This window comes from Aquila chrysaetos, chromosome Z (assembly GCF_900496995.4).
Source record: "Aquila chrysaetos chrysaetos chromosome Z, bAquChr1.4, whole genome shotgun sequence".
Classification (NCBI taxonomy): Eukaryota; Metazoa; Chordata; class Aves; order Accipitriformes; family Accipitridae; genus Aquila; species Aquila chrysaetos.
The window spans coordinates 11,187,970-11,201,875 of NC_044030.1; the positions used below are offsets into that span (position 1 = coordinate 11,187,970).

The 13,906-nt window shown below is 46.9% G+C and overlaps 1 protein-coding gene across 3 annotated transcripts in view; it reads left to right on the forward strand.

Moving 5' to 3' along the window:
- Positions 1 to 469: 469 nt before the first annotated feature.
- The window catches only part of ECPAS (Ecm29 proteasome adaptor and scaffold), a 66,221-nt gene continuing 52,784 nt past the window's right edge, over positions 470 to 13,906 (forward strand). The window contains exons 1-2 of one of the 3 annotated variants that reach the window (XM_030003551.2): positions 470 to 571; positions 9,961 to 10,091. In XM_030003551.2, coding sequence (XP_029859411.1) covers positions 550 to 571; positions 9,961 to 10,091 — 153 coding nt within the window. In that variant the 5' untranslated portion in view covers positions 470 to 549. Of the gene's footprint in view, positions 572 to 906; positions 1,040 to 1,584; positions 2,474 to 9,960; positions 10,092 to 13,906 lie in introns of those variants that run through there. The other 2 variants (XM_030003550.1, XM_041120650.1) reach the window with 2 other exon arrangements.

Consider the following 13,906-nt stretch of genomic DNA (forward strand, 5'->3'; position numbering starts at 1 on the left):
TCCCTTTAGCTAATGACTTTGGAACACAATAGCTCAGCAGCAACGGTACGGAACTGCTCCTTCTTCAAAAAACCAGAGATATTCCTATGGATGTGTTTGTCACGCATGCTGACCCACGGCCACCTCAGCACGGGAGGCGGCGGTGCCAGGGAAGGTGGTCGGAGGAGGCGGTGTCCAGCGGCTGTGCCTGCCGCTGCCAGCACGGGCACCGAGGCCTCAGGCCGAGGCAGCCGCAGCCCGGCGGGCGGGTGAGGAGGGCTGCCGCGCCGCACGCCGCCGGCAGGGCCCGGGGCTGCGCCGGCCTGCGGGCCGCGCCGTGCCAGGCTGTGGGCGGGGCCGTGCCAGGGCCCGGGCGGGGCTGTGGCAGGGCTTTGGCGGGGCCGTGCCAGGCTGTGGGCGGAGCCTGCGCCAGGCTGTGGGCGGGGCTCGCCGCCCGCGGGCGGCTGGCGACCGCGGTGGCCGAGAGGGGGCGCAGCTGCGCCGCCCGCGGCTCCCCGGGCCGTTTGCCTCCTCCGCCCCGCTCGAGAGCGCGGCCGCGCCGCGGCCGTCATGGAGGTCAGCGCGGACTCGGGTCAGTCTGCTGCCCCCGCTGCACCTCTCCGTGGGACCCACCGGGAGCCGCGGGCGGGGTGGGGAGGGAGGGCCGGTGTACCCCCCCCCCCCGGCGCGCCCGAGCGGCGCCGGCGGGCCGGTGCGTGTGCGCGGCGGGGGCGGGCGGCGGGGACGATGGCTCAGCTCTTTCTAAATATAAAACGGCAGTGACGGGAGGGCGGGCGCCGCCGGGCCCCGCCGTCCCTTGCGGGGGTTGGCGTCGGGGTAGAGCCGCAGAGAGGAGGAGGAGGGAGGCGGAGGAGGAGGAGGGAGGCGGAGGAGGCGGGGGGAGCCGGCCCGGTGCCTGTGCCGAGCCGCCGGCGGAGGCGAGGGGCGGGAGGCGGGGAGCGGCCGGGGCCGGGCGGCTGCGGCGCCTCTCTCACCGCCTCCCCTCCCTCCCTAGCTGGCAACATGGCTGCGGCCGCCGCGGCTGCCCAGGACGAGCTCAGTAAGTGGCCGCGGCGCCGGGGGCTCCCGATCGGGCGCCGTCCCCGCGCGGGGGGGGGAGGGGGCGGCGGCGCTCTCCTCGGCGGCGCCCCCGCTGCGACGGGGCCCCAGCTGCCGGCCCGGCGAGGCAGGAACGGCGCGGGGGGGGGGGCCGGCCCGGGCCCCGGCCCCGGCCCCGGCCCCGGCCCGCCATGTCGGGAAGCGGAAACCGAAGGCTGCGGCGGCAGGGGCGGCCGGCCCCACTCCACCCCCCCCCCGCCGGCAGGGAGGGCTGGCTGCGGCCTGCCGGGGCCTGCGCCCTCTCCCGCCGCTGGCCGGCGGCGTGACCTTGCGGGGAGGAGGCGGTGGCTCCTCGCCGGGAGGGGGGGGAGGGAGGGAGCCCGCGGGGCCGGCCGCCGGCGGGGCCTGGGGCGGCGGGGCGCGGAGCCGGCAGCACCCTCCCCCCCTCCCCTGCCCCCGGTGCCGGGGTGGCCCCGGCAGCCCGCTGGTCCGGTAGCCCCGCTCCCTGGAAGGGCGAGCGGCAGCTCTTGCCTGCCGGCACTCGCTGTGCTCTGTTCGATCACTGTCCTTTCCCTGCGGAAGCAGTGTAAAAATAGCGAGTGCCGAAACGCCGGTGGGTTCGCGCAGACCTCTTAGGCGCTGCAAGCGCAGTGCTGTGTCTCCCGGTAGGTGTGTGAGCACATCCTCAGCCTCTGCGGCTCTCGGCACATGATGGGAGCAGCCAGAAGCGGAGGTGCCAGCCGCTGCCGCCAAGCGTGCGGGGCAGGGGAAGCCGATCCGGCTGGATCTTCTTGTCACCTCCAGATCCCTTACTCAGCCCGGTGCGGTAAACGATCAGCTTCTCTTTGGGGAAGCGTGTGCAACTTTAAAGAAGGGTTTTCCTTTCCCTGCTTTTCCTGTCTGGGAGCAGAGCTGGTTCTTGGATAACCGTGAAGGGTTCGTGGCAAGATAACGTATGACTCAGCCAAGTGCGAGGGCCCTTGGTTGCCCTGAAATAGCACTTGGCAACCCCCGGAGAGAAAGGGCAGAAGAAATACTTTGAGCATATTTGTGCTATTGGCTTTCAGCTCTAAGGCGTTTCTGTGTGATCTGTCACTTGGGTTTTTCTGTTGTTCTCGGTGTGCTGCTGTGTAGATAACATCCTTGTTCTGCTCTTTGTTAGATGTTACTGGAACTAGGCTGAGCAGAATGAGGCATATGGTAATGGTGGGCATGTCCCTTATGTACCCAAAGAGCCAGGATCTCATGGCGGAGTAAGAAGGATCTTTCGGTTACACTGATCCTTGAATCGGGGGACACAAATGCCAAGCTATTTATTCCATTGACAACTGGGATAAATTGTGATCGTGACCGTGAAAGACCTCACTGCTGCTGTCATCCAAGAGACTCTATTGTCAGTTTTACAATGCTAACATGATTCCCCTTGGTGAAACCGGTCAGTGTGAGATCTCTTGCTTGTAACTCCTCGGCTTTTATCTGTGTGTAATCTAGCTTCCCAGCCTCCAAATCTGATCCTGCAAAAAATTAGCCCTCAGCCATGTGCTGGTTGCTACGCAGCCCTTTGTGTTAAGCTGCCCTGAAAGGACAAATGTCCTTAGATTGAGATTCATGTTAATAATTACATGATGTCATTCAGGTTATTTGACCATGGCATCCTTCAGAATTGAGCGATTTTTATTGCTTTGGTTAGAAATCTTTTTTTGGAGGGGGGGAGGAAAGAGAGTGGATTTTTTTTGTTCTGTTTTGGTTTTTTCCCTAGTACCTCATCTGTCACTGAATAGAAGGTACTGTAGTCTTAAGTAAAAATTAAAGCTAATGGAAAAAGAGTAATTTCATGTAGAGAAAGAGAGGGAAACCAAACAGCCTCCATGTGGGCCTACTGTCTTTTGATACATTTAAATAGTTAAATTTTGGCATATTTGGAAAGAGATCCATTCCTTTTTAGGATGATGAGTGGTCCCAAAATAACAAGAATAATTACTGTTAGTTTTAGATGGAAAAACAGTTTTCCTTGCTTTATATGCACATGGCTATAGGAAGCTTTGATGTATAGCTCCAGTCAAACAACACGTAAACTCTTACTATTTGCTTAAACTCTGTACAAGGGTGCTGACAATTTTAGAGGACAAATTGTTTGAAGGCAGCATAAGAATAGAGACATGGCAGTTTAAAAATTAATGCAAAATCAGTAAATTGGCCCTGAAGCTGTAAGAGTTCAGATGCAAGAGAAGGGAAAGTTAATCTTGAGTAAGAATAGTCAGCCACTCAGATGGAGAGCCTAAGCCTGGCATATTGCAAATATTTGGATTTCAGTATGCTATTCAAGCTTTTATATAAGCTCTTCTATAAAACAGAAGAATAGAATGAAAAAAGATAATATGCCCCCCCCCTCCCCCAGGCCTTGCCAGCCTTTTCCAGTCAGATCTTGTAAAATAACCTGGCGACTGACCTACTTTTACAAATGCCCCCTTAAGTGATTTGGCTGTAGGCACACAACGGGTTACTGGTAGAGCCAGGAATAGCACCAGCAAATCCTGACTCACTGTTTGCCACTGATATATTTTCTCCCAGAGTCTAACACCATTTGAACAAGAATTTGACTCCTATTTTAGTTGTGGCACAATAAATGAGAACTTTATTCTTTCTTCTGCATGCGGAATAGTGCAGAAACAACTGCTTAGCTCTGGAGGGACTGAAGCGTGTGTTTGATTGAGCTTTTGCTTTAGCAGGGACCTGCCCCTAAAAACTACCCTTGCTATGCAGGCAGTGAAGTTGAAACGCTCCTATGTCCAGTACTCTTTATTTGGTATAGGGCCTTTTGGAGAAAATGTGGGGGATGCTAGTGTGATGTACACAGAGTTCAGGTGTTGGAGGAGGGTGGGGGTTTTTTTGTTTGATTTACTGAAACAGTTCTAGAAATGCTTTAATGTAGCAGTCCCACTAATCTGTCAAAAGGACACTTTTCAAGAAAGTGAAGATAAATTCTGGCTTTATGGACAGAATTTTGCTGCCCTGCTCTCTGCTCTGTTTTGCAGAGGACTTGAGACTCTCTTTTTGGTTCCTGGGATGCTTTTGCCGTGATCAGTTAAATTACAAAGCACAGTTAGCTTGACATACCCTAGCCCCAGTAGTTTCTTGAGTCAGTTTTCATAAAAAGAAGGGTGTGTTTCACTTGATACTCAACTACACAAATATACATTGCTGAGGGGTCTGTGCAGAATAACTGACGTGCTGTGCATAATATCTATGAATGCCAGAGGGAGCTGATTCTTTATCTTGTGTAAGGACAAGGGGGAGAACCTGGGCACATGAAATGGAACTGCACTTAGCTGAACTGACAGGAGATTCTTTGATAAAAAGATGGGTAAACAGTGAACAAGCTACCTCAGTAAGGCCAAGCATTCAAAGAATTCACTTCTGTGATTTTAATTAAAAAAAAAAAAAAGGAAGGGAAACGCCCCTGTTATCGGAAGGAAAACATTAAGCTGTTTATTTATTTACTTTATCCTTTCTGTGTCTTTCTCTCAATTCTTCCCTTTGGCAAGCTACCCTGTGGCAGAACGGGAAGAAGGGTCATGTTGTTTCAGTGAGCAGGCTGGGGTTTTGCTGTTGGCTTGGGAGACTGCAAGATCAATTCTGTAGTAACAGACTTAGAAATAACTCTGATCTTCTTATGGCCAGTGTTGCAGGATTTGGAAGTTTATGAAGCACAAGTTAAAGCCTTGTTGTTAAGATGACTTTTTTGTAAAATTTGATTACTTTATCTGTGTTTTGAAATCTGTTCCCTTCCTTTTTTGCATGAGGTGTGGTCGCAAGTGCTGAAACCTATATTCCTCCTTGTAGTCTTAAATGGAGACTGGAAAGAACCAGAAGTGAAACATGCATTTTCTCACAGATAGGTAACTACATTGCCATGGTAACTTGGGGATTTCAAATTCCAAATACACCGTGTCTGTTGACATAAATTGGACACTGCTGCTGGAAGTAGGGATACAAAGATGTATCTTGTTTTCCTGCCACTTTGGTTCTTTTACATACAGTGAAAGGGAAAGTCTCTTCATATGCAATGCCCATTGTTAAATTCGCCATATTTATGTTCATCCTCTTGTAAACAGTTTTTTCTTTTTTTTTCAAGAAAACATCACAAAAAATGAAATATTGTGTGAAAATACTACACAGCAGTATGGAAAGAAGTTATGGTTGTGCCAAAATACGTGAATATCTGTTACAAATTTTTGCGTGGACTTAATCATATGTATTTTAAAAATAAAACTATCTGGTATTAATTTTTCTACTCATGCAGTTCATTCTTGGTTGTGGGGTTTTTTGGTTGTTTTTTTAATTTTTAATCCGTAGTAAAATGTTGACTGTCATAGCTGTGGCACATATATGATGTTTCTAAGACTACATCTTAAACCAGACGTGATTTCTCAGGTGCTTTCTAATGTACTGGGCGAGTCTGACAGGGACTATGGTTAGCACATAGTTCATAAGCAGATCCTGGGTGCCATAGCAATCATCCTTCTTTCAGGAAATTGCTTCCAGCTTTCAGGTTTGTAAAGGGAAACTTGCGAGAGTATCCCAAAAATAATGAATTCAGTGATGCCCTGAAGGGTAGTAGTGATTTAATCTTATTTGGGTTATTCCTTCCAACAGTCCCTGGCAGAGCAAGGGGCTCTCCACAGTGGAGTGAAGGCTCACTGTGATCTTGGTGTGCCCTATGCTTTTCTATTGCTTCTGACGTGCAAGTTTGTTCTTGGAGCAGTTTTTGAAGAGCCCTGAAGGATAGGGCACAGGGTTTTCCAGTGAAGTCTCCTTCCTTTCCTCCTTTCTCCCTCTCACTTTGACTTTCTCACCTGTGTAAATAAAATAATGGCAATGGCAATCTTTTGTTTTGTTTTGTTTTTGTAAATTCTCTGGACTGCATTAAAAGTTGGTCCTTTGCCTCTGACAGCATGTTCTTCCCCCAGCCCCATGTTCACCGGAGTTGAACTGCAGTAGATTAACTATGGAAGTAACTTTATAAACATACATAATTAGCTAATACAGAGGGTGCTATAGGTGGGACCTAATACCAGGGAAATACTACAGTCCTAAATTTGAGATGAGAGTTTAATGTGAGACTGAGGAAGGAGAAGTCTTTGTAAAATCTCAGATCTCTTAAGTATTGGATTTTTAGATGGGGGTAAAGCTGTATGTCTAAATGTCATTCCTCCATTACTTCTTTCTTCCAGTGCTTCCAGAAAACTTTAAAAAATACCTTTAACTGTATTAGCCAACTTTCAGAAGGAAGAATTATAGGAAGTGTGTCATTGCATGGACTGCATTTTAAGTTCAGTGTTGGCTAGCAAAGGTAAAGACTGAGATGTGTAAAGCTTTCTAATTAAAATTCAGTGCTCTTGCTGTCAAGTTGTGGTAAGATTGCTGTAGTAGTTGATTTCAGTTGCTAAGGCTTATTCAAAACGGTTTGTGGTATCTTTTTTTTCTTCCTCTGGTATGTAGCAAAGCGAGTTAGACCTCTTGCTTTACTTATTTTTATTATCATATAACCTAGTGGTCCCCCCACCTGAAATTACAACTGTGCAGTTTTGCAGTCAGCAGTAGGAGCTGTAAAACTAGATGGAGAAGGTTTTGGCTTCGTTCTTAAGAGCTTGTGAAGTGCACGATGTAGGAATGTGAGACGGGTTGGGAGCAAACCCTTTTTGTCTTGCTTGATGCCTGATGTGTAGTGGTCTGCTCGCCGGCGCAGGCTGGACAGGGAGGCTAGGTGAAGGCTGTGAGAAGACAAAAGGCGGAGAAGGAAAGGAGCTTGCGCCATGCCAGCCAGCAGGTCTGCAACACGCATGGAGGTAGGACACAGTATCTGACTCCCAGATATTGCATCCCCCGCTCCTCTCCTGGACCATTGTGTGTGGTGCTTTAATTCTCCAGGATTTATGCTTTCCCATAATGAATGCTGTCAGCTTGAGAGATGGTCTTAATTGTTAGTAGAATAAAAACTGGGGAGAAAATGGTTGATGTCCAACAGTTGGGAGGGTTTATAGCTCTTTGTTTTCCTGTCCTGCTGCTATGGATACAGCCTGCAACGGCAGCACAGGAGAGTGCTCTGACAAACTCCTGGCCAGTTTCTTGACTGCAACCAGGCGACTAGTCTCCTTGAATTTGCTGAAAGTCCTGTTGTGCCTGTGGTTAGGGGAAGGATACCTGATGGCAGTATTAGGGCTTAACTGACTGGGCAACAGAGATATGGGAAAAATAATAAATCTATCTCACAGGCAGCGTAAACAAGGGGGTAGCTTTTTTTTTTTTCTCCTGATCTCTACTATTATCACAATACTGGTTGCTGCTTGTAACAACAGAATGATGGAGGAGGCTGGAAATGGGGTAGATGCCTGCAGTTCAGTGCATTGCTGCACTTCCCGTGGGCACCTGTGGAGTGGTTGCTGTGCCATTCGGAAGATGTGTGAAGTCCAGCGGCTACAACAAATGGCTTTATAAACAACTTCACTCGTGTTTCCTTACCCTTGAGTCTGATCTGTTGCCATGTGAAGGAACGTGTGGTCAGGGACGTTCCTCAGTTGGCTTGCTTGAGGATTGTGGGTCTGCAGTGATCCTCTGGAGTTCCAGGTCCAAGGGGAAATATTTGATAATTTCATTCATTGTTTGAGTTATTTCAGCTGCTTGGCATGGCCTAAGCAGCCCTCTAGTGCTGGTGGGGTCGTGAGACACTGTGGAGGCCCTGGAGGGGGAGTATGACACAAAAGGGAAGGTGAAGAGAGAAAGAAATTGTTAGGATTTAAAAAAAAAATTGGAATATGAGATAAATGTCTCGAAGTCCTTGACTAGCTGACAGCCTGATTGTTCCATGAAATCTCTCTTAAACAAGAGATTGACTCGCAAGTCAGTTTGCATTGTAGGTGCTGCAGAGTTTTGGCTTGTAATTTCCCTGACAGTAAAATTTTGTAGTCTGTCTTTTCAGCTGCCTGTCATATTTGCTCAGCAGAAAATAAAACGTTGGCAGTGATATGTTTATGTTTAATCTGCAGCTGGCAGGGGAGGAATGATGCTGTGAGGACTCTTACTACGGGGATAGCACAGATTTAAAAATAGGACAGTAAAGGCTTCTGCAGCTACACCATAACAGGTTTGCTGGCTAGAGTAGTAGTTGCATTTGAACACCCTTTTTGTTCACTTAAGTCCCAACCATATCCGTTCACCTCAGTCTTTACCTCTGCCCTGTAGCAGTGCTTTTTTGTTTTTGCCTCTGTAGTCCTTTGCAGCCAGCTCAGTGATCCTCTTCGGCTGAAGGCGGGTTCTCCTTGGTCTCCTTCTAATCTCAGCTTGCAACAGGTCACTTTAGTCTTTGGGGGAATGGTTTTCTCCTTGTAGGTTGTTTTAAGACCTGTAGTCTCTTCAAAAGTCCCGGATCTCCTTGCTGCCCGTGTACGTGGCCACCGGTGCTGCAGTATGGTGGAGAGAGGCTCCTGATCCCGTCCGTGCACAAGGACTCTTCTCGGTCTGGCCAAGGAGGTTTCGCTTTGCTTCTCGTTTAGCTGTGGGGGCAGCTGCACACTGGCACTTAAAATAGGGACTCTTCCATGCTTCTTGTAAAGACAGATGGTCCTCAGCCCTTGTGCTTGAGCTGCTGACAGAAGATTTTGGTCTCATCTGTTTTCTTGAAATTGTCTTCTGCTAGCTCACTGAGAAAACAGATGTTATTGCTCGCCCCCACCCCCATTCTCTTGGTCTTGTAGGAGTTGCAGCTTCTACCTCTTTGCAGATGTTAAAAAATTTTTTTTTGCGTGTTCCTTCCTGGGTTTCGGGAGGAGACCTGCTGGCTAGAGGAAGGTCAATTTGTTACAACACTCCAGCAGCTTCATAGAGTGATTAATGGGAGCTTTGTGTTTTAAGTTACGGCAGTATGTCCTGTGTTTCATGCTTGTGATCTTATTCCTATTGATGGTAATGCTGTCTTTTGCAAAAAGGATCAAAAAATTCTAACAAATCAGTAACCGATTCAGTCAACATTTGTACAGCTTTGTAAAGATTTTCTGGAAGACCTAAGTTTAACAGAAAGTTGTGGGCAGAACAGGTTAGCCTGTGTCAAGATGTCCTATGAATACTCCCATGAGTATCAAATTTACCCTGGAACAGCAGTCTCAAGCTTTTGGAGAACTTGTTTTTCACTTAGTAGCTTCTTTCTTGTGCTTTCAGGTGTGCAGCCTGTTTATTTGTACGCAACTGCCATGGTGTGGCTTGCCCCAAGCTTGTAACTTGTGCTTTCCTTTCTGTGATACTAACTTAATTGGTCTCTGGTTCTGTTGTATGTGCTTGGTGTTTTTGTTCTGTTGACACAGCTCCTAAAACAATGGGGTCCCTGTGCATGACCAGAACTCTAGGTTTAACAAGAAAAATAACAAGAATGGGCCAGATCTTTTTTCCTTCTGATTAACTAGTGGAGATACAGAACATCATGGTCTGAACGTGGATATTTTCAAAAGTTAGGAGTCCCAGAGCCGGACACCTTTGCTGTCAAAGCAGAAAGGACAGGAAATGACTTGGAGAGCCTAACCTTCCATTTTACCTTTGGACATGTTCTAGCCTCTATTTGTAACACAGCAAGAAGCAAAGGATATCTCAATTGCTTCTGATAGGAAGTGGTCTCCACGTAATTGTGGAGGCTAGTACTGGAAGATATCAGGCTGGTTTCTGCCATTAACAGTTTGCTCAGTTAGTGTTAAAAATACAAGATGGATCTGTGCTGAGTGCTTTTGAGATGGAAGGACTTTAAGAATTGTGTGCAGCATTTCTTACAAGCCCATTAAGGGATGTTCAGAAAAAGTTGTTTTCTTGCTATAGCAATTTTGAATTTCAAGCAGTTTCTCTTTTTTCCCTTTTTTTTTTTTTTTTTTTTGACTGCAGATCAACTTGAACGTGTGTTCTTGCGTCTTGGCCATGCAGAAACAGATGAACAGTTACAGAACATTATTTCCAAATTCCTACCCCCTGTTCTCCTCAAGCTGTCCAGCACACAGGAAGGCGTTCGTAAAAAGGTAAGGGTGCAATTTATCGTAATGGTGTGCTGTCCCGATCAGAGAGAAGGAAATGCCCCTGATGTATTATGATTTACTATACTTGGATGTTCTCTGTGAGTGTGATAGAGAATGGGTTTACTACAACTGTTAGGGTTTAAAGAAAACAGTCATTGGTTGTATCAGCAAGGTCTTTTGTAGATGTGTGGCTTTTGCAGATGTGTGGAGGCTGCATTTGTTTCCAGTTGAGGCCACCTAGTGATGAGTTAGCCTGACACCAAGACTTCAGCCATAGAGGCAGTTGCCGTGGCTTCCAGGTTCAGGGCTGTTGTGCATCCACCTGACTTACAGCACATGTGGAGCAAGCTTCCTTCTGTGTGCAAAAGACTGTGAAGACATGCTCATTGATGTCAGTTGCTTGTCTGATAACAGGAATAGGAGCAAGGACCAAACAATTTTGAAGATGGAGTTTGATACGTACCTGAAGTAATTCAGTTCCCTGGTACAGAAGGCAGCTTTATCACAGAATTCATTCACGTACACAGGCATAGGAGCAAGGACCAAGCAGTTTTGGAGGTGGAATTTAATATGTACCCAGGGAATTCAGTTCCCTTTGTCAGGGTATAGGATAACAGCTCATCTGCACACCCGCAAAGGAGCACAGAGACCCAACAGCAAGTGCAGAAATCTGTGTAATACCCTGCCCCAGATACTCCCAGGCCCATCATAGGAGCTGTCAGCCCACCAGAGGCCCGTCTCCACAAGCCCAGGGGAACACAGAGGCACCATGGCAGGCAGGAACTCGAGCTAGGACTCAGAGGAAGGGGCACCCCGTCCAGGTCCCTCCCAGGGATGTCTCAGGAGACCCTTAGCCCCACTCTCCAGACATGAAACCCGTCAAGATGAGTCAATGCCAGAACACGTTTCTGACTGGGAGTGTGCTACCTAGGGGTGGTGGACACAGTGGGCTGCAGGGGAAGAGCATTTTGGGATTGCACAAGCCTTCTAATGTTTAGTAGAGGAACCAAAGGCAGGGAAAGGGATGGACCTAGGTGATTTGGGACAGAGCAAGTGTGGGTCTCTAGGAGTGACGCCCACTGGTGAATGTGTGCCTCTCCTGGCTGGACCTGGGGGTGTGGAGCTGCAGCAGCCTCTCCAGTTCCCTGGCACCATGTGCTGGTCATTCCCCCTATTCCTGTGGCAAGGCAAGGACCGAACAGTGTTGAAGATGGAATTTAATATGAACCTGAAGGAATTCAGTGATGTAGCTGCCTTCTGTAGCAGGGAGCTGAACTCTGTTCACTAGCAGGGTTTTTTTCCCAGGCCTGTGTTTTTGCACAAGTCTTGTGCAACAGCAGTTGTGGGATTGCATGAGGGGATCGCTGAACATATTGTTAATGGCAGAAGAGATCTGACCTGGTCTGGATTTGGGCAGAGGAACACCTGCTGTGTTTCCTGTTCTGCCAGGAGGATGTGCCCAGAAGAGGCAAACTGAATATAAGAGATTTCAACAGCTGATCAGAAAGCAAAGGGTGAATTCTTGTCCTTGCAGCTGTTCATCAGAAGGAGCTGCCTGGTGATAGAGGTGGACTAGAACCTTTCTGAGCAGAGTGCAGATGGACTGTTGGGGGTGGTGGTGGAAAAGAAGCTTTTTGTAATCCCCTCTTCATCCTGTAGAAATAGGGAAATGATCATGCCTTCACTCTATTTATGAGTAGATTTCAGAACCTGCAAGTAACCAGAACACAGATTTTTCTAAAAGTTCTTCACAAAACATGTTCCTGGTAGTGATTACATGAAAGTGGATCCATAGATGTGAAGCCGTTCCACTGTGCTGAAGGACAGATCCTCCGACTCAGATGGAGGGTTCTTCCTAATCCCTGCTTATCATGTGCACTTGAAGCTGTGAAGAAAGGCATCCAGCTAGCTAGTGAAATTCTTAGGGTATTTTTATATAATATTTTTTCCATAAACTGGAATGTGTTGTCTGTTTTTTTGGAGTGTTGTGAGATTCGTGGAAGTGGGGGGGCTGCTCCTTTGAAAATTAAATTTTAAGAGCCCTCTCAAAATCACACAGCATTCTTCTGGTATATTGTAGGTTTTGTGTTAGAATGAGTAATGAAATAAAACTTGTTTCTTCTTCCTTCTATGTGTTTAAACTATAGATTTTTATCTATACAAGATGATGATAACATTATAAGCAGTTACAGCACTTCCCTGTACTTCTTGGTATTTGTCAAATTCATTGCAGACAACGAAATTACCCTGAATTCTGCTTTTACCATATCAGTGAAGGGAAGCTGACTCTCTCAGTATTCTGTTTTCATAATAAATTAAAAATGTAACAAGAAGGTTCTGTGTGTGTTGATTTTTTTGTTAATTGTTTGGTATTTTTTACATAGCAGAATAATTTTTCATTGAGACAGGGGAGGGGAAGACTCTCAGTTTTTTATTCTAATGAACGTCAGTGAACATTTGTTCTGGAGTATATAACCTGCAGGTAAATCTGTTCAACGTGCACATTGCCTTTTTCTGTTACTTAAATCAGAACTCAGCTTTTTGATCCTCTACTTGCTCTTACTTTGCCATTAATGTGATGGGAGAATGTCTTAAGAAGTCTGATGCGTTTTCAAATGCTAATGACTGGTAAACACAAATACCTAGCTTTCCAGTGCTAATTTTGCCTGGTGGACAGCAAAGAATGTGCCTATTGTTCAACTCCAGCCTCAAAATCATGTTAAGGCAATGTAAGTAGAACAGAAGCATATGCTTTTTTTACCTGAGCACTCAGGTGATTGGAAAACTAATCTAATAAAGGCTAATAAAGTAGATGAAATAGAATGGAAAGAAAAGGACAAATTCTTTATTCACCCTGTGACTGACTATAGGCAGTGACAAAACTCTGCCGTCCCATATCATGTCTCTCTCCCACAATTATTGTAGTGGTTAAAAAAAACCCAAACCAAACAGAATGACAACAACAAAAAAACCAAGTGTGCCAACATAGTTAATTGTGGTTTGAAAACTTACACCGTTTTAATTGAATTGACAGTGTAGCTTTTGATAGTATAGGTATATGAGCAAAAAAGAACATCTGTGTGTTGCCAGTGTGCTGCTGAAGTGTAGATCAATACAGTTGTTACAAGGACTTCCTTTCACCCAACTTCAGAAGCACAGTGTAATACATTCAGTACACCAGGTGGATTGACTATGCTCTAATTTTACTCTGACTCCCCAGAATAACTTTCTCCTCAAGCTTGTACTGCTAGAATAGAAAGGGGAATTAAAATTCCATTTTTCTTCCTGCTGCCTCTAATGTACTGCTTTGTTGGTCTTCTCCCTGCCCTTAATTTTGTGACTCTCAGGTCAATATTACTGCAACATTCAGTAATTTGAACTCATTGTCCTCATACATGCTCAGATCTAGGGTGTAGTCTAGCTATGTGGGTAAGTTTGCAATGCCTATACCTTCTCAATCTATTACTCTAAAAAGGTAATCCCTCTTCAGGCCACGGTTTGACAGATGAGTTAAATTCAACTCTAGGATGTCTTCTACCATATCAGTTACCCTAGTAGTGTCATGCAAAGAACAAATCCAGGGTAAATTTGCTCTGCTGGTTCAGATGTGCTCCAAGAAGTATTGATGCACTGGCAGCATTTGTGCCAGACCGGATACTGTTGTCACTTTTTGCAGCCCATGTGAAGCCAGCAAAAACATAAGAAGCAGTCATACTCGGAAGTGCAGACATTTGCCCGATTCAGGTCAAATGAGTACTGCTGGATGAGATCCTTAGTGCACTGATTTGATATTAGTGATGAGAGAAGCAGGACATGAG